The sequence below is a fragment of the Doryrhamphus excisus genome, linkage group LG7 (assembly GCF_037039965.1).
Source record: "Doryrhamphus excisus strain RoL-2023G ecotype Guam linkage group LG7, RoL_Dexc_Guam_v1.1, whole genome shotgun sequence".
Taxonomy (NCBI): domain Eukaryota; kingdom Metazoa; phylum Chordata; class Actinopteri; order Syngnathiformes; family Syngnathidae; genus Doryrhamphus; species Doryrhamphus excisus.
In genome coordinates this window covers 9,983,819-10,007,724 of record NC_136363.1, presented here as the reverse complement: position 1 = coordinate 10,007,724, position 23,906 = coordinate 9,983,819, and the positions used below count along the sequence as shown (strand labels likewise).

The window sequence follows — 23,906 nt, the reverse complement described above, 5'->3', positions numbered from 1 at the left end:
CACTCTCTCCCCTGGAGGTCCTCTTGGTCCAGGAGGCCCATCATCACCCTAGAGGTTTCGGAGGGGGTAACGCGTGTGGCCGTTAAATGATAAATCTGACATTTGCATATGGAAAACACACTTGGTTTGTGTGTGTTTGTGATAGACATGTCGTTACAGTACCTTTGGTCCAGGCTTGCCAGGAAAACCATCTGTTCCACGCTCTCCTCTGGGCCCCTTCAGTGACATCACAGTTCTAGTTAGATGTCATACTTCCAAACCTTCATACAAAGTGCTTTAACAACAATGGCAACAGATTTTTAATACAAAAGAATGGAAATTGTGTGTTTGTTTCTATGCATCCAGAAAGGAACTTCCGGGAATGCTTAAAAATGACCAAAAAAGGAAAAGTGAAGGCAAATTGAATTGAAAGTTTGACTGACCATGGTGCCATCATTACCAGGAAGACCATCCAGTCCATCTTTACCAGGAAGACCCTTTGGAAGAAACGAAAGGCGAAGACGTTTAACATGACCAGATTAACTAAATTCATGTTACAATTTGTGTTTCAGAAACTGAACTTACGGGCTTTCCCGCTTCGCCAGGTTTGCCTGAAAATCCAATTTCACCAGGCAGACCCTTGATGAAGGACAGGGGCAGTATCAAACACAACTGTCATGTCATAAAGCCTCTTCATTTCGAGTCAGATTATTTTACTCACGGGTGGTCCAGTGTTACCAGTGTTCCCTGGTGGTCCCGCTGGACCTTGTGGACCCTGAAAGCAACCAGGAAAGTTATTGAATGAAGCATGGTGACGCCCTGCAGAGATTGGATGAGAGGAATGCGTAAACTAAAAATATAAAGAACTTACAACAGGTCCAGGAAGTCCATCTACTCCAGGCAATCCGCTTTCACCTTTCTTTCCCTACAGGACACCATTTAAGGAGAACTCATTTCAGTTTATTCCCATATTTCCTGACCCTTACAATGCACAAAAGCGGTTTAGTTTCAGTCTACTGGCAAACAAATCAGCTCCAATTGTTTATCTGAACATTTTGTGAATATAAAGCAGTATAAAAAAAATAAGCGGAACGAGTACCCGTGCTCTAATAGCCCACCATTGGGATGGAGAGTGGAGCAGGCACTTGAAAGCAACATGGCGGATGTACATCTCATTAATTAGCGCTGAGAATTAACATTGGATGGTCTAATCTGTCTCACTGGACTATGATTCATTCAGTAAATGAGATTAAAAGCTGCTAGTTGACACAAGCCAGATGTTTGCTTCATTGGAGAGCTTCTCAGGAGACACAGTCATCTCTCAACTGGAGCTCCCCCTACAGTTGTGAAGTGTAATTACCTTTGGGAATGTTGCTTAAGAGGATTTTTGCATCATTTTTTTTTTTGTGCAAAAAAAAAATATTACTCTTACTCTTTGGCCAAACTCTCCAGGCTCCCCTGGTAGACCCTGTAGACCTGGAGGACCCTACAGGTGTAAAACAGCAACATTCGACGTCTTTTTCAACACAACAGCGCAGACAAAACATATAGCACGGGAGTTACAACATCCTTACAGGAAGTCCTGGTGGGCCATCAGCACCTGGAGGCCCGGGAAGTCCAACATCTCCCTGAAAGAGGTCATGTTCATTAGCATTTACCCTGTATATGGTGTGTTTAAATGACAATATCCATTTGAAGGACCATTATTCTCACACTGTGGTACGAGCACCACTGGTTGGACACAGCATTGATCAAGTAGTGACGCAGGTATTTTTAACAAATAGCAATATAAAAGCTTATTAGCATATATTACAGTAGCAACATACCTTTTCCCCTCTTAGGCCCTCTTGTTGATACTGCAAGAAAAATAAATCAAACAAATGTTATCTTTAATAAGAAAAAAAGCAAAACAAAATGTTTTTGATTTGCTTGCTTTATGTCTTTTTTTATAGGTACTTACCACATCACCGGGTAATCCGGGAATTCCTCGCTCCCCCTGTGACACAGTTCCCATAAGAAAGAAAAAAAACATTACACCCAAAAGGGCTTTCCATGCTATTGTCCTCAGGCGACACGATAACAGCCATGCTTCACGATCAATCGCGTTGCTGAAAACGTGTACTTATGGTATAATCATAAAGGAAATAATTGCAATGCATGTTGTGTGAATGTGTGTTTCTGCATGCATACGAATGGGCGTTGTGAGACGTAGAAAGTCACTAATTGCAGACCCACAAGATGACTTTCATGGTACACAAAAGAGACAGGGGAATGTCTGGAGTGTACACATGGATTATACCCATTTGCAATGATTTATACGCTATACGCACATGATTACATTTTTGCTTGAAGTGCGCCTGAATGTGTATGTGCACATGGCACACACAGGGGGGAGGGCCTACCTTGTCACCTTTGACTCCGCCAGCCCCAGGCAAACCAGTCTGTCCCCTCAAACCCTGAACAAAATTATTATTATTATTATGACAATATGAATCAAAGCATGTGGCTGACTTACATCTTGGCCAGCAACGCCAGGTTTTCCAGGTAATCCATCCAAACCGGTCGTCCCCTAAAAGAAACAGGCTTTGAAATCATCTGCCCGGTAAAACATATACAAAGACAACATAGGGACTCTGTGTGGAGTTTGCATGTTCTCCCCGTGCATGCGTGGGTTTTCTCCGGGTACTCCGGGTTCTTCATGCTCCTCTAACTTGCATGTTAGGTTAATCAGCGACTCCAAATTGTCTGTCGTATGTTTGAATGTGCGTACACGTACACACGCATGCACAAAGTTCAGTTCCGAATGGGAAAATTGGAAATACTCCATGGTGTTTATATTTGTGAATGAATTGTTATTTTGGAGCTGTCACAAAAGCAAAAAAAATAGTGTCAAAGAGAAAGTTATGCTTCATTCATTCAATCATTCTCTACCGCTTATCCTCACGAGGGTCGTGGGGGCTGCTGGAGCCTATCCCAGCTGTCTTCAGGTGAGAGGTGGGGTATACCCTGAACTGGTGGCCAGCCAATCACAGGGCACATATAGACAAACAACCATTCACACTCACATTCATACCTATGGACAATTTGGAGTCGCCAATTAACCTACATGCAAACTCCACACAGAGATGGCAGAGAGTGGGATTGAACCCTGGTCTCCTAGCTGTGAGGCTTGCATGCTAACCACTCGGTCACCGTGCAGCCTAGTTATGCTTCAAATGTTTCTTATTCTTTTTTCCCTTTTCTAGTCGGGAACTTATATTTTCCTGAAACTGACCTATGTTCTACTGCTGATGAATAAAGAACAGATTACATTATGAGAGATATTACAAATAAGAAGCTTTCCCAATGATAATAGTGAAATATCATGTTACCTATATTGGGTAATATGAGTATAAAATTGACTACGTATAGGGGTGTGTAAATGTATCAATACAGGTGTGCAAAACCCATAGAAAAATGTGTGTTTTTAAAATACCCACATTCATGTGGACATGACCTCAGTTAGCGTTTCAACAATGAATTCCGCTTAAATTGGCAACAAATCCGACACAGCCTATCTCCACTTCACTTTTTACTCCAGAGAGTGAATAGAGGTGACTTCATTCCTAAGTCAAGTCTCTTTATTACTTTCCACAAGTACTTTACCACTTTCAACCTCCAGGAAATTGCTGACTTTGAGTCTGAGTGACAGGCAGGCCGAGCTGAACATGTCGCAGCAGAAGGATGATGGGATTTCAGTAAGACCCCGACCTCTTCCACATCCCTGTGCCGTGTGGCAAAGTAATCAGAGATTCTGTGTTTATTGCTTTGCTACTACAGGTCATGTTCAAATGGAAGCTGACAGGTCTCTGTGCCTTCTCGCATCACCATACAGGACGTGATGATGCGTGATGGATTTTCACAAGCTCCAGACACTACTTTCGTAGCCAAAATAAGCCCCCACATGAGTCCAGACAGGAAGTGGGGAGCGTGAATCAAAGAAGTCACATCTGTTTGGACAATTATGACCCCTTGGTAAGAGGAATGTTCGCGTTCTCACTGTGAGTGTCTTGGTTATTCACATTTATTTAACCTAACATCATCTGACCTGACACATAGTGGAGAAACAGGATCATTAAGCAGCAGCCTGCTCCTACAAGCATTTGGTACTGTTTCGGGAGAAAAAAAGGAAAAAGGAAACATGAAAAAAAAGCAAAGCTATGTTTACAGTTGTTTTCAAACTGGTGTGGAGGAGAGGGGTGGGGTGATGATACGATTTTCCTGAACTAGATAGCTTAAATAGATTTGAGGCGTATTTATGTGTACAATTTGGTGCTGATCCATAAAAGGATTGTGACTTTAAGGCTTTGAGTGGTGCCTATTATGCAAAACAGACTTGTTGCCACAATATCATAAGTCCCGAGAGGCTGTTTATGAGCACTAAATGTGAGAAAATCATCCCCCTCTATTATTTGCTCCCCTTTTGGGAGAAGAGGCACTGAAAAGCTCACTTTTGAAGTTCCATAAAGGACCAAACCTTCCTCATGTATGGACAGTTTTGTTAAAAAAACAAACTAAGAAAAAGCAGGCTTCGCTACACATCTTAAAATAAGCATGTTGCATATGGCATCACTTACACTGGGTCCTATCGATCCCTTTTCACCTTTTATTCCCCGCTCGCCCTGTAAGACAACACATCAATGTTAAAAAAGACAATGATGAAGTCAACAGTGAGTGGATGTAGTGTCGCCACTCACATTGACACCTTTTGGTCCCGGTGTTCCTGGATATCCTGCGTCACCTTGAATGCCCTGTAATCATAATGATATTAGAATAATATTAAGACTAAAAAAATACTATTGAATCTTCTTTTCAAATACATTTGTAGTGGAATTTCCTTACATTTACAAACATGTACAAATTTTAATTAAAACATTTTTAATCCAATGAAACAGTTTTATACAAAAATGTAATTAAATATATTTTATAATATTAAAAAATGATATTACATAGTGTATTTAAATAAAGTAGCAGTGAAATCTTCTTTTATATATGTACAGGTATATATGTAAAAAATGGTTGAATGGGGGGTCGCACGGTGTCCCGAGTTGTTAGCATGTAGGTCACACAGTCATCTGTGTGTGATGTTTGCATATTTGCTGCGTGGGTTTACTCAGAGTACCCACAAAAACAATTGGCGACTCGAAATGATCCATTAGTATGAATGGTAGTTTGTCTACATGTGCCCGGCTGGTTCTACCCACCTGTGATCCAGTCAGACCAGGAAGTCCTGGATTCCCAGCCCGTCCTGCCTCCCCCTATTAAAAAATATTATCATTTAAAATGAAAATCACGCCAAATTGAAAGCAAATCTGTACTTACTTTGTCTCCTTTGTCTCCAGATAGGCCATCAATACCAGGAAAACCCCCGACTCCCTGTCAGGTGATAAAAAACACAAAGTCAGACCCAAACCACCAACTGTTTGGCTTCAGAAAACACCAAAATCCGCCAGGTTCAGGTGTGCCACACCTTCTCTCCCTTTTGTCCAGGGGTACCTGTCAGCCCTATGGAGCCTCTATCACCCTGTAAACACAAAGTTGATGTTATTTATTTGGAGGTGAGCAGCTTCACACTCATGCAGGATGGCCGTTAATGCGGGTAGACGATGGTCGTGCTGTCACAAAAAAGGGTTTAGTTGACATTGGTTAGGTCAGTGCCTTTGATTTGAACCAGGGCTGTACAGTACTATATATCATTGGAGCACACGTCATTTCTGTCATCCTTAGATTAGGATAAAGGCTTAGTATGGGCCTAGAACAACATTGCGATACTAAGAAATTGCCATTGCGCTCAGTTAAAGGTGCAATTAGAGGGATGAATTCATGCAAGTCATTGACCAAAATAGATACTTTTTAACCACAATGCATTGCTTGACTGATGGTGCAATTTCTGCATCAAGTTGGAGCAATAAATTGCAGCCAGCTTTGACAGAGGAATAGATTACTCATGCAAAAATAACAAACATTCATGCTGAGCATTGAGTATCTACTCTTTTTAAATGATGCAACAAGAATGATAAAAATGCGTTTTGTGTTTAGCTACATCACTGCATGTCTGGCGAACTATGCCAATAGTTAAGAATGAGAAATTAGGAAACTGTACAAAAAAACTAAGCACGACAATTCTATAAGCATGGAGGACGTTGCTGTGAGTTAAGTTGGTGTTTTACTGGTAACTTCATCTTATACCTGACTTTAACTTAAAAAACAATTAAATTGCACAGGCATTGTTCTATCTACTTTCCACTACTAGCAGGTCATGTCTCCACTGTTTAATATATCTACCGATATCGTTAACTAGCAAGTTTATTTATATAGCAAATTATCTATTTGACGAAGTATTCACCCACCTACTAAGCTAGCTTGCTAGCTATTTACTGTCTCGACAAATCTAGCTAGCAAGCTAGCAATGTACCATCCTTTCTAACTAACAATTTATCTAGCGATCTAGCTAGCATTTAGTTAGCTAACTAACCATTTACCTAGCCATAGCATTGTCTCTTGCCTGCACTGTTTCCAGTACAGTACGTTCATGTAAATTTTTTTTGTCCAATCAGATTTCAGCTTCTATGTGCTGCCATGTCAATGTTATCTGCCCAGGAATAAGTAGTTCCCAGGACAAAGTAGTGCAGGTAATATGGCTTTAGTAATAGGTAATAGGTTTCGTTATCGAATCACATTTCAGATTGCGGGCCTACAGTGATGTCAAAATGTTTCTGTCTTCTGAGTGGCTGATGCTACCAATGCGCTTGAACGCATCATCACATGAACAGTACAGAGTTTAACTGATCCTGCTGAAATGATCAATTCATGTTCAAATGTTACATTTGAACATTTTTAACTGTCCTGTTGTATTTATATACAGTATATATATATATATATATATATATATATATATATATATATATATAGATAGATAGATAGATAGATAGATATATCGAAGATCAAAAATGTCAACTGGGTTAGTTGCTTAATAATAATGAATCCATCTACCTACAGTAGAGCAAACAACCCATCTATACAGTAGAGTAAGTAGTAGCAGATGATCAACATGCAGGCAGTGAGTATGTACAGTACAGTACTGTATGTACTGTATATCATAGACAAATGGTGTGGTTAATTAATGCAGGCCATGCAGCATCATTAGCGACAGGTTTACTTACCTTCTCCCCTCTGTCACCTTTGACAGAGATTACTTTGCCCTGCAAATAATTAATCAACAAGGATTAATTATTATCGAGGCTTGCAGAAAGCCATAAGAAACCAAATGGAAGGAAAGCATGCAGTCTGAAATGACTTGTGTCTTGTTCTAAATTCAAATATTCAAGTTTTCATACAGCTTCTCCTTTTTCTCCCCTCAGGCCCGACAGCCCTGTGGCACCTCGAGGGCCGGCGTCACCCTGTAAAAGCAGTCGGCACAGTAAAACGACTCCATATAAGCCGCCTCATTGTCTCTTGCAAAGCTACAGCTAAAAGTAGCATCAGTTGACCTTTTCACCCTTGAGGCCTGCAAGGCCAGGTGCTCCAGTCTCTCCCTGCGAGGGAATGGAAAGCCATTAAAGATGAAGATTGGCACGCAGAAAGAAAAAAGTATAGAAGAACAACAAGATATTCACCTTCTCTCCTGCAGGGCACGAGCAGTTGGCTTGGGGGCCCCTCTGTTGCTCCGCGACGGTCGGGGTCGGAGTGGGGATTGCCACTGGAGGAGCCTCCGTCACGACCTTCTTGGGGCACTGCAGCCATACGCATGAATTTATAGTGTCAATAAAGAGTTCATCACAGAATGAGCTTTGACCATTTCATCGACATAAGTAATGATAATAGTTGAAAATAATATAAAAAAGGTATATTATACATGGTCAAATGTAATAATCGTACATTTCTTTCAAGAAGTAACTAAGTTGTATTGAAATTTATTAACATTTCACCGGGTGCTGATAAAGTGATATAAGCTAATTTGAGTCGTAGTTGCATACCAGGATATTATTATTGCAATATTTTTTGTAAATACATAAAATCCATGTGAATGTGTCAACTCACAGGCCCATTGGGTAAATCACAGCAGGTTTCCAGCTCGGCTTGTTTAGAATCACAGTAGATCACCATCCTCTGGAGGTCAAACTGCGTGGTGAACACACACCTTTTAGTCAAGCGCTGCGCTTTCAAGCCTGATAACACACGTGGCAAAAGAGACTCACATCAATCGGCACGCTGTCGTACAACCTCTTCCCGATGACCGTCTTCCCCTGGATGTCGATGTCCTCCCTGTCTCCGATCGGCAGGGTCTGAATGTGCTTACAGTCCAGGTAGAGAGACACGGCCTTGGCCTCCACGCTCAGCGCAATCTTGTGCCAGTTGCGGTCGAACAGGTTGTCCACTTCGGAGTTCCTGAAGACGGCTCGCACGGCGTCCTTGGTCAGTCCCACGGCGTTGTACTCCACCGCCTTGTTCTCACCATCTAGCCTGATGGACACCTGACATGGCCGATACAAAGCATCATTCAATAAAATTAAATTCTTATCAATTATCCTATAAAAACTGACAGCCCATAATTAAATAGTTGATCCAAACTGTATAATATTCCACCAAAAAAACCCTAAAAATAACTTTCTGACCCACCTGTGGGATTCCATATTTGTCAAAAATCTGCCAGAGGTACCAATCTTCTCGTCTTGAGGTTTTCCTGAATTTAAACGTCGTCACAAAGGCGTATTCATCCGGCAAACCCTGGGGGAACACGTCTCTACCAAAAAAGAAAGCCCAGAAATAAATAGTCTTTGTCTGATCTCTCTATTCTTAAAACCTATAATACATTTACAACATACGTATACAGGGTAATACTGTAATAACCAATCCCTAAATCTAAGGGCTACTATATACTGTAGAGCAGGGGTCTCAAACACGCGGCCCTGATTGATTGATTTTCTTTATTCTTGATTTGTTTATTTATTTTTCATCTTATTTTGTGCAGAAAAATAAAAAGTAAGATATTTGAGAACAGTGGAATGTTTTATCAGAGCTTTTATTGTAGAAAATCGGAACCAAAGCACTGAAAAAGTTTGTATATTTTTCTGTTTTTAATAAATGCGTTTTTTTTTTTGGAAAACCTGATGCGGCCCAGCCTTGCCCAGACCCTAGCTCCAGTGGCCCCCAGGTAAATTGAGTTTGAGACCCCTGCTGTAGAGAAACTTACCATTTTATTACTAAACAAATCTATATCCATTTTCTATGTCGCTTATCCTCATTAGGGTCGCGGGTATGCTGGAGCCTATCCCAGCTGACTTCAGGCGAGAGGCGGGGTACACCCTGGACTGGTGGCCAGCCAATCACAGGGCACATATAGACAAACAACCATTCACACTCACATTCATACCTATGGACAATTTGGAGTCGCCAATTAACCTAGCATGTTTTTGGAATGTGGGAGGAACCCCCCCCCACCCACACACACACGCGGGGAGAACATGCAAACCCCGGTCTGCCCCGTCCCGGTCTCCTGACTGTGTGGCCTACATACTATTGTTTCTGATCTGTGTGTATTGCAGTATGTCCAATATGTCCTTGGGGGATTAATAAAAGCATAATGGAAGCAGCTAAATTACACAGTAGGACACATGATCCAAAGCGGGTGCCACCAATAATGTCATAAATAGTATCGGGAGCATTTTTTTCCCCATTAGACTTTGACTTTGTATCTATTATGTTGTTCTGAGGTAATCTGGCATTTGCATCTGAAAATAAGTGTGGCTGAGGGAAAAGGTTGATATCAAACAGAGTAAAGTACAGGCTGGGGACTTACTCAGTCTGCTGCACAATTGGCATGGTGCCAAGACGAACGTACGCACTTTGGCCCTCATCAAGTCTTGTTCCCAGAATATCTTTGACGCTGAAGTACTCCATCAAGTTGAAGCCTGCATGTAAAGAGGGTAAAAAGATCAAGTTGGGACCTTAATTTATACATGGCTGTCAAACGGAGGCTATTCCAACATGTGTTGGCGAGAGGAAAAAACAAGTCACTATCACTGGTGTACTCCCAAATGTCTTCAAGTGCACGTGTGTGCACGTTGCCAGTACTTTGAAGCGGTGCGACCACAAGCCATATTTCTGTGGTGTAAAAGGGTGACACTCCCTTATTCAATAAACAAATGAAGTAGCCATGGCGACGGTGCCAATGTGAGAGGCTGGCGGAACGTTGGGTGTCATTTTGTGTTGGATGAACTCTTCTTAAAGTCATTTCAACCACTAGTCATGTATAAAGGCCCACCAGGGGCAGTAATGACAGAGAGTATGAGTGGATGGTTTAAAAGTTTTTACGAAATGTCACAAAAATTTGAAAAATAATAAAAAAATGAAAAAAAATGTAAAAGATACTTGTAAAAATTTGAAAAATGCTGAGAAAATGATAAAATCCAAACTGCTTTGAAATTCTGTATACAATTCTGCAGAACAAAAAATTAGGGATGATATTGGTATCAGATTTTCTCCCAATCATTAAAACCAATATTAAAAAAATGCTGTATACAACACATATGTGTTCATTCCACCACAGGGTGTTACACATATCGCTATCAGCTGATATCGGGATCGGAAATGGAGAGTTGGTCAATATTGACATATCGATTTTTGGGGAAAAAAAGGCAATATTGGACATCCCTACTAACATTTTTATTTATTCATTCATTCATTCATTTTCTACCGCTTATCCTCACGAGGGTCGCGGGGGTGCTGGAGCCTATCCCAGCTGTCTTCAGGCGAGAGGCGGGGTACACCCTGGACTGGTGGCCAGCCAATCACAGGGCACATATAGACAAACAACCATTCACACTCACATTCATACCTATGGACAATTTGGAGTGGCCAATTAACCTAGCATGTTTTTGGAATGTGGGAGGTAACCGGAGTACCCGGAGAAAACCCACGCATGCATGGGGAGAACATGCAAACTCCACACAGAGATGGCAGAGGGTGGGATTGAACTAAGGTCTCCTAGCTGTGAGGTCTGCGCGCGAACCGCTCAACCACTGTGCAGCCCAACACCTTTATTTTCTCATTAATTTATTTGACAAAAATAATAGCTAAACCTTACTCTCATTGTTGGAGATGACCACAGTGTATTCCACTGGGTACCTACCCGTTTGCATATGGTAGTATATATGCATACAATACCAATATGACCACCACTGGGCATGCTCTTGTTGAGATGGAATTTTTAGCTCATACTGATGTGTGGAGTGCTGTCCAAAGAAAACTGTGACCTGTGTTCTATGCACAAAAACAAGGCGGACAGCCAGCGTGAAAAACATGGAGTTGTACTTGTGACTGTAGCCTTGTGTGACAAAATACACATGTGATAAACATCAAGCACTATTCTCTGACCCCAATCCTATTTGTTTAGGCACGGCACTCGTGCAATAAGCTCTGCTAACTTTTCCCTCTCCTCACATCGTGCACCACTCCGCCTCTGCGGTTGTTTGGAGGCCATCTTTGCAGAGTTGTAATTTAGACTGGCGATGCAGGGTGTATAATCAAGTCGAAAAGTTATTTTGGACAGCTACAAAAATGACCATTTTTGTGCAGGGTTGGGGGGGGGGGTGGAACGCCAGATGAGTTCACTGGATGGCGTCCTTTGATGGGAGCAGATGTGGATGCTTGTGCTTTCTGCCTGAAGGATTCCGACGAGACGGGCTGCCATGGATTGTACTGGGAAACAAACCACAGTTGTCTCGGTAGTCACTTCCTGATACGATGCCATGACGTTATTGCTCCTACTTCTGTGTTCCGATCATAGTGGTGTAAATGAAGTTTGTGTAATGCTGTGTGTACTTGTAAAACTGAAGAACCTCTATAAACACCATGTAACAGTAGCGGTGCATATTAAGAGGTCAGTCAGGGGCCTCCATGTGGAGTAATTGTGTCTGCCAATGCCATCTGACAAGCCTAAATTTCCAGTATGATCGTAGAAATGTGAAAGTGTGCACACTAGTGAGCACACAATGGGATAAGGTCCAAACCAATTTAATACAATTCAAAGGAAACCAATTTTTTCCCCCCAAAACAAGTATAATTGACATGATTTTCCCTGCAAAATCCAACAGTGACGCTTTTCGCTGGACAAACACAGACTGCAAACAGTCCACACACATCTGCTTTTTCTCTCTGTACGATGTACGTGGGTGGGAGACCTAGACAGGAACTCCGATCCCCGATAGACGCTCTTGGAACAACATCCAAACTTTCTGGATAAATGCTATTTGAGAGTTCTGAGAAATAAGAGGAAATACAGTCAAAGGCCATTTTTAAAAAATGGGTTTGAATAAACTGGGACCACTTTAGATTGCCACATGCATTCAAAGTGCTTGTCAATGACACAAAGGGACCATTTTCTTATTGGGAAAGTGCACTTATTAACCATCATTGTGGTTACATGAGATGACTGATGAACCGCAGCACACCAGTGCCGGCAGCACTCATGCCAGTCCCTGTGATACCCTATAGAACCACGAGCATACCACTAATTCATGTGCATACATTATACTAAAATAACAAAGAAAAGAAAGGCTTTAAGTTCTATTACATATAGTAGTTGTGGTGTGTTCAGGGTACCTGGAACCTCCTGTAGGCCATAACTGGTGCTATTTTGTTTGAAGCGATCAGGTTGCACTTTCATGTTTGGACACAGTACATCTGAGGAGAAAAAAAAGAACACATGTCAGTAAACAGGAAAGACAATTCTAGTCTTAGAAAGAATAATATCTTTATGGAAACATGCTGAGGTGTGATGTGAGGGTGTCAATGTGGGGGTTGTTTTTGCTCTACAGTGCTATGGGGGCACTTCCACTCTGGCAGGGATGAAAGTCCATCTTGTATTTCCACACACACATATTTTAAAGATGGCGATGACAGAAGGAAAGACAACACCATCAGGTTTGCTATTTGTGTTACCAAGAACACATCCTGTTGCTTCTGTTCAAGTTAAAAGTCAACAAAAAAGGACTCGTATCAAGTCTAAAACTTGAGCAAAACGTTTTATTACATTTTCACGCACTGAATTTGATATAAATTAGAATTATTCATTCATTCATTCACTTTCTTCCGCTTTTTCCTCACAAGGGTCGCGGGGGTGCTGGAGCCTATCCCAGCTGTCTTCGGGAGAGAGGCGGGGTACACCCTGGACTGGTGGCCAGCCAATCACAGGGCACATATAGACAAACAACCATTCACACTCACATTCATACCTATGGACAATTTGGAGTCGCCAATTAACCTAGCATGTTTTTGGAATGTGGGAGGAAACCGGAGTACCCGGATTAAACCCACGCATGCACGGGGAGAACATGCAAACTCCACACAGAGATGGCCAAGGGTGGAAGTGAACCCTGGTCTCCTAACTGTGAGGTCTGCGCGCTAACCACTAGACTGCCGTGCCGCCCTAAAAGAATTAATAAATGATAATAATAATTAACTCCAAATTGTCCATAGGTATGAATGTGAGTGTGAATGGTTGTTTGTCTATATGTGCCCTGTGATTGGCTGGCCACCAGTCCAGGGTGTACCCCGCCTCTCGACCCAAGACAGCTGGGATAAGCTGCAGCACCCCCGTGACCCTCGTCATGTAGCGTGGTTAATATACAAGCCACTTATGTCAATTGAAAATTTTCCAAAAGTGCAGTTCCCCTTTAAATCATACTATAATCATACATAAACTGCATAAAAGTCGTGGAGTTGGCAGTTCTGCACGTCGGTCTGTTAAAAAGTGCTAAGCAGCTATAACTAGCCCTCTGTTTGCATACTTCTGGTGAATTCCGCATCACAATCAACACACCATTCATCATTTCTGCAGTAATTTTGCGTCTGTGTGTCTATTTTCGCCGGAAGTATTTTCTTAAAGGCTTTTTTTAACAGGATAATGGGAGGCGCTCTTTATTGTCTATGAAGCCCACAACTCCAGGAGAAATTACAGCTGTGCGTCATTGTTTTTTAAAGAGCGTGCTGTTGAGCTGCGATGACACTCAGCATGCTGGGTAGCCGAGCTACTCCCTGCACTTGTGGCCCCTCAAGCTATAATTTAGGGATCCGGCTGCGAGTTAAAATGGAAGCCATGCAAAAAGCTGCACCGTGGAAAAAGGAATATCTCACACAGATTAGTTTTTTATAATCAGCTAAATGACCACAAGTAGACATTTTATACCAGAAAATATTGATAATTTCATTCTTATAGCAGGTGATGACTGTATGACCTCTATTCTCGCATACAATGACAGCATTGCGCTTCATATTGTTTGCACCTATTGATTAAAAGGTGAAAATAATTGAACTCTGACATCACAGCAGCTATGCTGGACACACTTTAAAACATGAAAACTGTAATTTCCCGAGTGAAAATAGCTTGAGCTGCTCACTGACTTGACCACTGATATACTTATAGGCTCACTTGTGGTCCTGCAAGAGATTACTGAAAGAAAAACCTTCTTCCTCCTACGTAGTAGTCTACATTTAGGGAATGGTGCCACACAGGGGGTCAGTAAAGCAAGGTCAGGTCCACTATATTGCACAATATGAGTGTCAAGGTGACTGTAGGGGTGCTATTTCATGTCTAGAGGGCTCTAATAATGTTAAAAGTCATATTTGTGATTATTGGTTTTCTCTGTTCTGCCTATGAAAATATTCAATTAATAAATAATAAATACGGACGCAAGGCTGCAGTTTCATCCCATGTGAGTTATTTTAGGCAAGACTTTTCATGTTTTGGTGATGAGAGCATTAATCATTCTCAGGGGTGAATTTATTGGCTTGAGTAGCCACTTGTTGCTAGGTAGGTAGAGTAGTATTTATAGGACTCAATAATAACTGACCCTCAATTCCACCCTCGGCCATCTCTGTGTGGAGTTTGCATGTTCTCCCCGTGCATGCGTGGGTTTTCTCCGGGTACTCCGGTTTTCCTCCCACATTCCAAAAACATGCTAGGTTAATTGGCAACTCCAAATTGGTATGAATGTGAGTGTGAATGGTTGTTTGTCTACATATGTCCTTTGATTGGCTGGCGACCAGTCCAGGGTGTACCCCGCCTCTCGCCCAAAGACAGCTGGGATAGGCTCCAGCACCCCCGTGACCCTCGTGAGGAAAAAGCGGTAGAAAATAAAAAAAATAAAAAATAACTGACTCAATGAAAACAAAAAAGCCAACAAGGCTGTTTGAATGGTAATAATGATTTTTTTAGATGTAAAGGTAAAATACATAATAATAATGCATAAGTACATTCAAGAAAACAAACATTTATGACAACAAACATGAATCAAGAATAATTCTGCCATGAAATAGTGTGCCTGTGACCCATGCTGGGTCTTGATGCTAAGTTTGGGTTAGTGCATGCTAGTCTGCAGCAGCTGCAACATATAAATGTTTGGTTAAAGGTTCTAGCCAGTCCAAAGGAAGTGCGGATAGCGCAGCCTGAGCATGCGCTTAGTGGTCAGTGTGGGTGGTTCAGAAGGTTGAAATAAGGGCCTGTCTAATGTGATGACGTGCACATTTAGGGTGTGGTGGCATTAAAAAACAAGAGAAGGTAAGTATTAGACAGACTTACTCTCACAAAGCCGCCTCCTGAGCCGACCCCTGATCTTATCGATGGCGTTAAAGTCCGTCACGTGGAAAACATGAGCGTTCTTGGGTTCCGTCGCAATCTCCTCCAGCTCCACTTTCAGTGCCTCCCCGATGCCCACCGCGAACATCCTGATGCCAGCCTTTGCGGCCAACTTAGACGGCTCCAGAACGTAATCCTGACTCCGACCGTCCGTGAGCAAAATGGCCACTCTTTGGATGCCCCTGGCTCCCACGGGTCTGGCCCCATTTCGCTCCATGAAGATGTTGTCGGTGGTGTAGCTGATAGCATCCCCGGTCATTGTATTTCCCCCCAGGTAGCGTATGTTCCTAGCGGCTTGCTTCACGTCCTCCAGGTTCCTGTATCTGCCCAGGTTGAACTCGGTGGTGGGCCGGTCGCTGAAGCGGACCACAGCCACTCGGGTCTTGTCTGGCGCCACATCAAAGGACTCCACCAGGTTGGCCACCCATTGCCTGATCTTCTCGAAGTTCTCCTTGCCGACGCTGGATGAGGTATCCAGGATGAACGCCAGGTCATAGTGGACGTTTTTGCACCCTAGACAGAGAAGAAACTTATGAAAGTAGTCCAGTGTAGACTTAGACTTCATCCAGATCTTAAAGTCTTACCCGCTCTCTGAGCGTCCACACTTTCCCTTGAAAGAGTCAGGATGACCAAGACCAGAGTGATCCTAAATCCCAGTCGGAATTCCATCTTGGTCTTGGTATGGGTCACTTCTCCTTAGCGGAATACCACCATCCAACTCTCTGGTCTGTGGAAACATCAACAATCAGTGGTATCCATTGCAGATCATCTCCTGTCTGGTTTCCGCCATGGACTTTGGCAAAGGACATCCCCTATTCTTTGGATAATAACATCTATGACCGAAATACACAAGCCTCCGAAAGGAAATTGGACTCTTGGACTGTTGGGAAAATGCATCAAACTAGTTTTATGATGTCCAAAGTAAGACTGCTTTCAAATGAAGAACTGAATACAGCATCTTTCAATATGTATTGCAGAGGTACTAAAGCTCAAAGACTCAGGTCCCTGAGGACAACCGCAGTGGCTAGCTGGACTTATTATACAGTAGCAGCCTATTTACTGGGCCTGCGTGCCAATGACAGAAATGTGTCACGTTACACCAAACCCTGTTTGGCCTTATTGTACACAAGTGGCCGTTCGGATGGTCCTAGCCATAACACGGGCTCATCCCTCAAATGGAAAACGCACCTCAGACGCAATGGGAGGTATACTAAACAACTGGAGGAACGTTCACTTAGAGGTAACTCGATGAACTCACCGCAGGTAATAAAGGTAAGAAGTATTTCACTTGGCGTGTACTAGTTGTGACGTCACAGGTAAACAACAAACATGGCTGACTAAGCATTAAGTTGATAGTCAATATGCACCATTTCACTAAATAAGTTAGTGAAATAAGAAAGAGTATATAGTATAATATATTTAAGTGGTTATATATATAACAGATGACAATAAAGAGCAATATCCTGTAATAATCTTTATTTTATCAATTTTGAGTCAATTGAGCTGATGGGCGAATAATCTTTAGTGGCTAAGCTAATGTCCCTCTGCTACAACTGAACCATTTATCACCAAAATCATCCATGTTTTGACAGGACACTGTATTTATTATGTTTTAGACTTACAAATTGTGTTTTATATGCAAATTAAAGGTATTAAGGAAGAGAAAGTTGTTAAATTAGCAGCTCTTATGAAGTAATCTTCAACGGCTAAGCTAACTGCTTTAGCGAATATCTTCCAGTAGACAGTAGCTATCAAGGAAAATGGTTTAAATTTATAATTTATGTTTAATTAGCTGTGTTTAATTAGTGTTTAGATAACAACTGCAAATATAATCTACAACGGCTATGCTAATCCTGTGCTAAAATGGGACGTTGTTTGACGGTAGATGGGACTTTATGTGCTTTAGGGTGGAAAATGTAGTTGTTAGATCCAAAATAAAGGCCTCGGAGTGTGGAAAATAGCACAAAAAAGAAATAGTAATTGTAATAAATGAGTATAAATAAAGTAATTTCAGGAAGTATTTGCACATTGATTGAGCCAATGCCAAACAAAGTGGACTAGTAGCCAACTAGGGGTGGTGTACGGCAGTCCAAATCATCCAGTGTGGGGAAATGGCATTCTTATCTGATCTTCCATTGGGCTATTTCTGCCTTTTGCCTTCACTGGCGCCATTCAGCGGAATGGGCAGTAACTCATTACAGCAATTTGTCTGAGAAAGTCAGGCCTGTGTGATGCCGGTCTTGAACGTTTGTCTTCCCTGTACGAGCAGACAATATGTTAAAGTCATAACGGAGCTGTTTTGCTTCTGTCAACAAGTACTGCTGTGCAGTATTTCACTTCCTGTCCCTGTCAATGGTAGACCTGGGACTGCAGTGAAGATGCATGTAACAGAAGCATCATGTTTATTATTGTCTAATGTGGAAAAAAGAAATTGGGCTTCCTGGTAACCGTGAGAAAAGACAAAAAAGTGGATTTTTAAGAAAAGAAAGGCAAACTTGATTTGAAGAAATAGATGTCGATTTTTCTTACCTGTCGGTCAGTGTCTACTGGAGGTGAGCGCCCTCCCCCCCTGCCTCCAGCCCCTGGCAGCCCGTATCAGCAGCCCTGCAGCATCTTTGGCCAAATGGCTGTAAATTGACATCAAATGACTTGAAAATACGGGTAGATAATCCAGAGTGCAAATCCAGTGTGCAGTTAAAAAAAAGTGAGAGGAGTTGCAAGCAGTTTGGGGATGGCTGCATAAAGTGGGAGGGGAAACGGGAAGGTGGTGGCGGTGGTGGGAGGGGTGTTGGGTGTCACGGTGGCTTCTGCACTCACACATAAAAAGCAGTGCCAATTATAGATCCAACTTTTAGGATATTTTAGTCCCCCTCCTCTTTGACTGCACCCCCCTCCCGTTCCCCCCATGAAAGAAAGCTGGAACTTTTTACCACAAGTGTCCAGAACCGCCGCCCTTTTAGGGCCGGGCGGCACACTCCTCGGAGGAGGCCTGTGTTTAAGTTGGCCAAATGATTACAGAACAGCGTTACTTGCAACATGCTCTTTTAACTTCTAATGAATCTGTCATCCCGTTACTTAGTAGCGGCCTGTTTACAGCCCGCGTAGGACCTCAACATCTGTTCATTTTAGATAATATTTTATATGCAACATGTGCATCCCTTCCTACAACATTCCAGCTCCTCTACCATTTTCATTTCAAATAAAAGACACATTCCAAAGAACATTCAGGCCCCAAAAATTTGATCCTGGATGCAAGTCTGCACACAAAAGTGTGTAAATGTGGATTTTTCTCACCAATACACCACATGGTGGCGCTGTTATGAAGCCCCAAATATGGACCCCGTAAGTCGGGTTGACTTGAAATTTCTCATCGAGTCATCGAGCTTTCTCCAATGGTGATAAAACTGATCTGCACTATATTCATGCTAATTTTGACAATCGAATAATAATATTGATCATATTCATATTAGTAATTAATATTTGGACCTATGTTAGCGTTAAGGCTCCAAATTGCACCTGTATTCTTTTAGTCTCTTATAGTTGCCGGGTGTGTCTCTGATTAGCATCTAGATGAGCAGCTTCTTCTACCTCTGCATGCACTTGAAAGTGTTTACAATGAACTCATCAGCCGTGTTGCTCCTAAACGCCATTAGAACATTGGTTCTGTTGCTGCTGCATAGTGCAACATATAGAATGTAAACGCCAGAGTCCAGCATACGGATCCACATTAGAATAGCTCGGAATTTGGCAGAGTTCTAGTTTAGAAATATCTAAGCTGCGTCAAGCTAACTGCTGTCATGTGTGGTCAGACCGTCACACATACTTCCTGGAAGTTGATACTTTTTTTTGTGAGCTGATGTGGCACTGAAGCCATCCAAAACACAACACGTCTACATTTGAACACAAGCACACGCAGCCAGGCCTATTTGCAGCACCTTTGTAGCCAAGGAAAGCGAGTCAGGCCAGGCTAAGTATAGGATGAGTGTGAACCTAGATGGGAAGTGGGCTGACGGTTGCGGGCAGATGAGTGTTATGAGCGTTGGTGTCAGTCTGGAGGAGCGTCTGGTGCCCTCAACGTGAGGGCTGAAGCATTACCCAGCATGCTGTGCTGCAGAAGAGATGGCCGTCTGTCATTAGAATGACCCGCCCGCCTTTCATCCTCCCACATCACAGTATGTTGCAAAAATCACCATGTGAACATGTGTGTGGACACAAAATACTTTGGAGCTTTCAAAGTGTTCACTTACTCTTCACTCTGTTCTGGAATGTGTGTGTGGGGGGGGGGTTATTTGTGCCACATTTGCTTTCTTTTAAATGACCACCAGAGGGCGACATTTCCATCCAGGACCAGCATGATTATTTTGCAGAACAGTCAAATAAAGGCTGAACTATTTGGACAATTTTTGACAGATTTTTTAAAAATACAACCTATTTTTTCAACAGCCACTTAGTTTATTAGCAATACACACGATATAATGATTTCATATGGTCAGTAGAAATATTTCACCACTTAACATTGTATTCATTCATTCATTCATTCATTTTATACCGCTTATCCTCACAAGGGTCGTGGGGGCTGCTGGAGCCTATCCCAGCTGTCTTGGGGCGAGAGGTGGGGTACACCCTGGAGTGGTGGCCAGCCAATCACAGGGCACATATAGACAAACAACCATTCACACTCACATTCATACCTATGGACAATTTGGAGTGGCCAATTAACCTAGCATGTTTTTGGAATGTGGGAGGAAACCAGAGTACCCGGAGAAAACCCACGCATGCACGGGGAGAACATGCAAACTCCACACAGAGATGGCCGAGGGTGGAATCGAACATGGGTCTCCTAGCTGTGAGGTCTGCGCGCTAACCACTCATCCGGCGTGCAGCCCATAAACATTATATATTTTATTTTTTTATATTTATTATTTTTATATTATATTTTATATTACAAAACACCAAATACTGCAATGTTTCAAATTTCTGCAAACAGATGCTATTTTTCATATTCACTGTATATTTATTTAAATGTAAAATATAATTATTATATAAGTATTATAATATATATAATATATAATTATATAATTTAATAAATATTTCAATTTTAAATGTGATCAATTTATCAAACTAAATAACAATTATATTAGATAAATAAATATAAACAATAAACAATAAATATTAGATATAATATATTTATATTTCTTAGTCGGCTTTCTAATCTGTGGTAAACAGGCTTGTGTGTGACACTCCGCTCCATTAGGGGGCAGTGTAGTACTAAGTAGTTATATTGTCATTCATCCATTCATTTTGTGGGTGTGCTGGAGCCTATCCCAGGTGTCTACTGGTGGCCAGCCAATCACAGTAGTTACATTGTCCACTTGGCAAATTCGAGTGATGAAATATTGCAATGTTGTGTCTTTTAGAATAGTATTTTGTGTGTTTCTTTCTTCATGGAAAATGACTTCCTATCACTTCCTCGTCTCCAGCAGGTGTTTCTCTGTATTTCCCAGCATGCATCTGGTCCCATGGACCTCCATTTTAGCTAATCCTGCTGATGTGTTGCACTGATCCTCTTTAAGGCAGGGTTCTCTACGCAGCCTATCATGCCTTCTCCCAGCATCCCTCTGCAGGGTGCTAAGCTTCTGGCGTGACGCCTCGCCGTAGAGGGTAGATTTAACTCTCTGCGAGTGAGGAGGAGGAGCAGGTTTGATGCACAGATGGGCTCGGGTGCCTGGACATTGCACCTGCAGGGGCTCGGACCTCATCATCTGGGGCCTTGGAGGTCTCTGCTGATGAGCTCCCTTTACCATCTTCACCACGGAGGCAGCATTTTGAGCCTCCTGATGGAACAAGAACAGTTTTTCCCTCTGGCTCTTCATCACGTCATCCGCCAGAGGCGCCAACCTCAGAGGGCGTCCTTTCCCAGCTTTGCCGTCTGACTCAAACCCGGGCGTCTTCAGAAGGAACGGGTCCAACTGCGGCGTGGCCTCTCCACTGAGCGGGGGCGCCGTAAGCCGAGCCGCCGCCGCCGCCGCCTCCTTTCCATGTGTTGGCGCTGACAAATGTTGGCCAGGTGTTTTTGAATGGCGGACGTTTTTAGATGCCGGCCGAATGTTTTGACCGTTCAGACGCAAGGTTGTATTTTTAACTCGGATGCTTGACATTTCTTCGCGCCGGGGGACTTCCTGAAGAAAAGACATACTATGTAATCCAAAGACATTGATGAAAAACTGCAACATTTCATAGGAAAACACATAAAAAAAACATCAACACAATTCTATTTTGGACCTGACCCACTTTTAGTATTAATGACCTATTGTTCAGTCTCAGTCATGCCACAACAAATATGGCAGACAAACGGCACTAAAAAAATTGTCCCTCGTGATTGTCACTCCCTTGCATTTTGTCCTCCTCTCATTTTGTGTGGAAGTGGTAAATGGTCTTTCACTTGTAGGCACTCAAAGCACTTTGACACCGTTAGTAGCACATTTACCTACTGATGAAGCAGCAGTATCTTGCCCAAGGATACTTCGATATGATCACAAACGGACGGGAGCATCGAACTTGCAACCTTCAGGTTGGGAGTCGTCCACGCTACCACCTGAGGCAAATGTAAGTTTGTAGCCTCTTATTCTGTCATTCTGAAACCCTTTCTCAAGTTTAGAAGAATAAAATGTGAGGTTAGCTTGTTAGCTTGCTAGCTAGCATTCGTCGAGCGTCCCTGTATAATGGTTGTTATTCGGTGTAAACAGTCAATAATGGGAGTGTAATGGTGACTATAGGGGTGTTATTTCAGGTCAACAAGGCTCTAATATGCTAAAAAAATGTACAGTATTTATAAAGTCAGAAAAATGAAAATATTAAATGTATTAAAATTGAACATTATATCGCTGATATTAATTAATTTAAGTTAACTGCTATAGAAGAGGGACAACTGCAATTCTTTAGAATTTTTTTTATTATTTTTATTTTTATTTGAATCATTGAATATAATAGTTAAAAAAAATAATGACATATTATTACAAAAATGAATTATGCATTTTAAGTATCTAAGCATTGGATCAATATGCTGTATTATTCTATTATTGTAAATGTGTTTGGGGTGAAGGTTACATCACATTATATTATACATATTAAGTGATACGTATATTTCTAAATATCCTTTATGAATAATATTTAGAAGTCAGACAAATTCAGAAGTAGAGTAAATAAATAAATCGACAATGGAATTGTATTGAGTATGAGCTGTCGCTTGTCTTTCTATAAATAGACACGTGGCGGCACGTGGTGGCTGTTAATATGACGAATGGACCCACGAGCCACCGAAGAAGAAAGAACAGTAGAAATTAAGACTTTAAAGGTTGTGGTTTAATCGGAATGTCAACTTACTGGTGTGTGGTACTTCATCTTCAGTGGAGTCATCATCCTGTCCTGGTGGTGCTGGTGGTGCTGGTGGCTGCAGCTCCAGCAGATGAAGGTGGTGTAATGGGATTAAAGAGATTAGGATCACCGAGGAGTAAAGTGGACTGGAAGCTAAGTCGTCATTGAACGTGATGCAAACATTCCTGGCTTTCTAATATGAGCATCTTATGGCGGATTCCAATGGATTCAAGTGTTGTTTTATCACTTACCACTAGATGGCACTAAATACCCCAACACGAGAGGCGGAGGGCCATGACTGGGTTTTTATAATAGAATTGTTTATGTGAACCTTTTTCCATTTCAATGGTATTTATATCCTTCATTTCAACCAATACTAGGATAGGTATATAGTATATTGTTGCTATAAAGTACTTTTACAAAAGTACTCTTTTTTTTTACTAATGAAAATAATGATGGGGGAAAAACATACTGCATATGATAGTGGTTTATCACTATGTGCCATGAAATAAGAAGACTATATTAAGACTAATTATTGTTCCAAAGTAAAGATGATGATTTACAGGTATGGATGAATGTGATTTTGGATGAAATGTGTTGAGATCGTGTGCTTGAGGAACTGTCTGACTGTGTAATCAAAGTGTGATAATGAAGAAGCCTGGCAGCGTTGCACCACTCAATATGAGAGAGATTTATTGTGCAAAGTTGCTTTTTGCTGCAGGGATGCTGCTTGTGCACATCACCGGCAGTGGATTTCGTGTTTTAATTTTAGCTCCATTACTCCCACATCAGCCTCATTTATTGAATTTGGAGGCCCGACTGTCGCCGAGTTTCCGTGCAATGGATGAGCTGGTGGCAAACAAGCGGTTGCGCTTCC

General features: G+C 41.9%; 2 protein-coding genes across 3 annotated transcripts in view; both read right to left on the bottom strand.

Moving 5' to 3' along the window:
• col22a1 (collagen, type XXII, alpha 1) overlaps nt 1–18,336 on the bottom strand; it is a 29,515-nt gene extending 11,179 nt beyond the window's left edge. Inside the window, exons 1-29 of one of the 2 annotated variants that reach the window (XM_078792066.1) lie at nt 18,185–18,336; nt 16,240–16,382; nt 15,599–16,168; nt 12,622–12,702; nt 9,818–9,929; nt 8,638–8,761; nt 8,217–8,492; nt 8,059–8,139; nt 7,635–7,751; nt 7,509–7,553; nt 7,356–7,418; nt 7,182–7,220; nt 5,489–5,542; nt 5,341–5,394; nt 5,223–5,276; nt 4,716–4,769; nt 4,596–4,640; nt 2,495–2,548; nt 2,382–2,435; nt 1,940–1,975; nt 1,806–1,835; nt 1,554–1,607; nt 1,412–1,465; nt 851–904; nt 701–754; nt 565–618; nt 423–476; nt 163–216; nt 4–48 (exon numbers count right to left, since the gene is read on the bottom strand). In XM_078792066.1, the coding sequence (XP_078648192.1) occupies nt 4–48; nt 163–216; nt 423–476; nt 565–618; nt 701–754; nt 851–904; nt 1,412–1,465; nt 1,554–1,607; nt 1,806–1,835; nt 1,940–1,975; nt 2,382–2,435; nt 2,495–2,548; nt 4,596–4,640; nt 4,716–4,769; nt 5,223–5,276; nt 5,341–5,394; nt 5,489–5,542; nt 7,182–7,220; nt 7,356–7,418; nt 7,509–7,553; nt 7,635–7,751; nt 8,059–8,139; nt 8,217–8,492; nt 8,638–8,761; nt 9,818–9,929; nt 12,622–12,702; nt 15,599–16,168; nt 16,240–16,324 (2,451 nt within the window). In that variant the 5' untranslated portion in view covers nt 16,325–16,382; nt 18,185–18,336. Of the gene's footprint in view, nt 1–3; nt 49–162; nt 217–422; nt 477–564; nt 619–700; nt 755–850; nt 905–1,411; nt 1,466–1,553; nt 1,608–1,805; nt 1,836–1,939; nt 1,976–2,381; nt 2,436–2,494; nt 2,549–4,595; nt 4,641–4,715; nt 4,770–5,222; nt 5,277–5,340; nt 5,395–5,488; nt 5,543–7,181; nt 7,221–7,355; nt 7,419–7,508; nt 7,554–7,634; nt 7,752–8,058; nt 8,140–8,216; nt 8,493–8,637; nt 8,762–9,817; nt 9,930–12,621; nt 12,703–15,598; nt 16,169–16,239; nt 16,383–16,913; nt 17,033–18,184 lie in introns of those variants that run through there. The other variant, XM_058046655.2, reaches the window with a different exon arrangement.
• A 1,749-nt stretch (nt 18,337–20,085) lies between these two features.
• LOC131101468 (uncharacterized) lies at nt 20,086–23,483 on the bottom strand. Its single transcript, XM_058046667.2, has 2 exons — nt 23,039–23,483; nt 20,086–21,834 (listed from the first exon to the last, which is right to left on the bottom strand). Exons 1-2 carry the CDS (start codon nt 23,072–23,074, stop codon nt 21,118–21,120), a joined length of 753 nt encoding a protein of 250 aa, XP_057902650.2. The 5' UTR covers nt 23,075–23,483; the 3' UTR covers nt 20,086–21,117.
• Between the last annotated feature and the right edge of the window lie 423 nt (nt 23,484–23,906).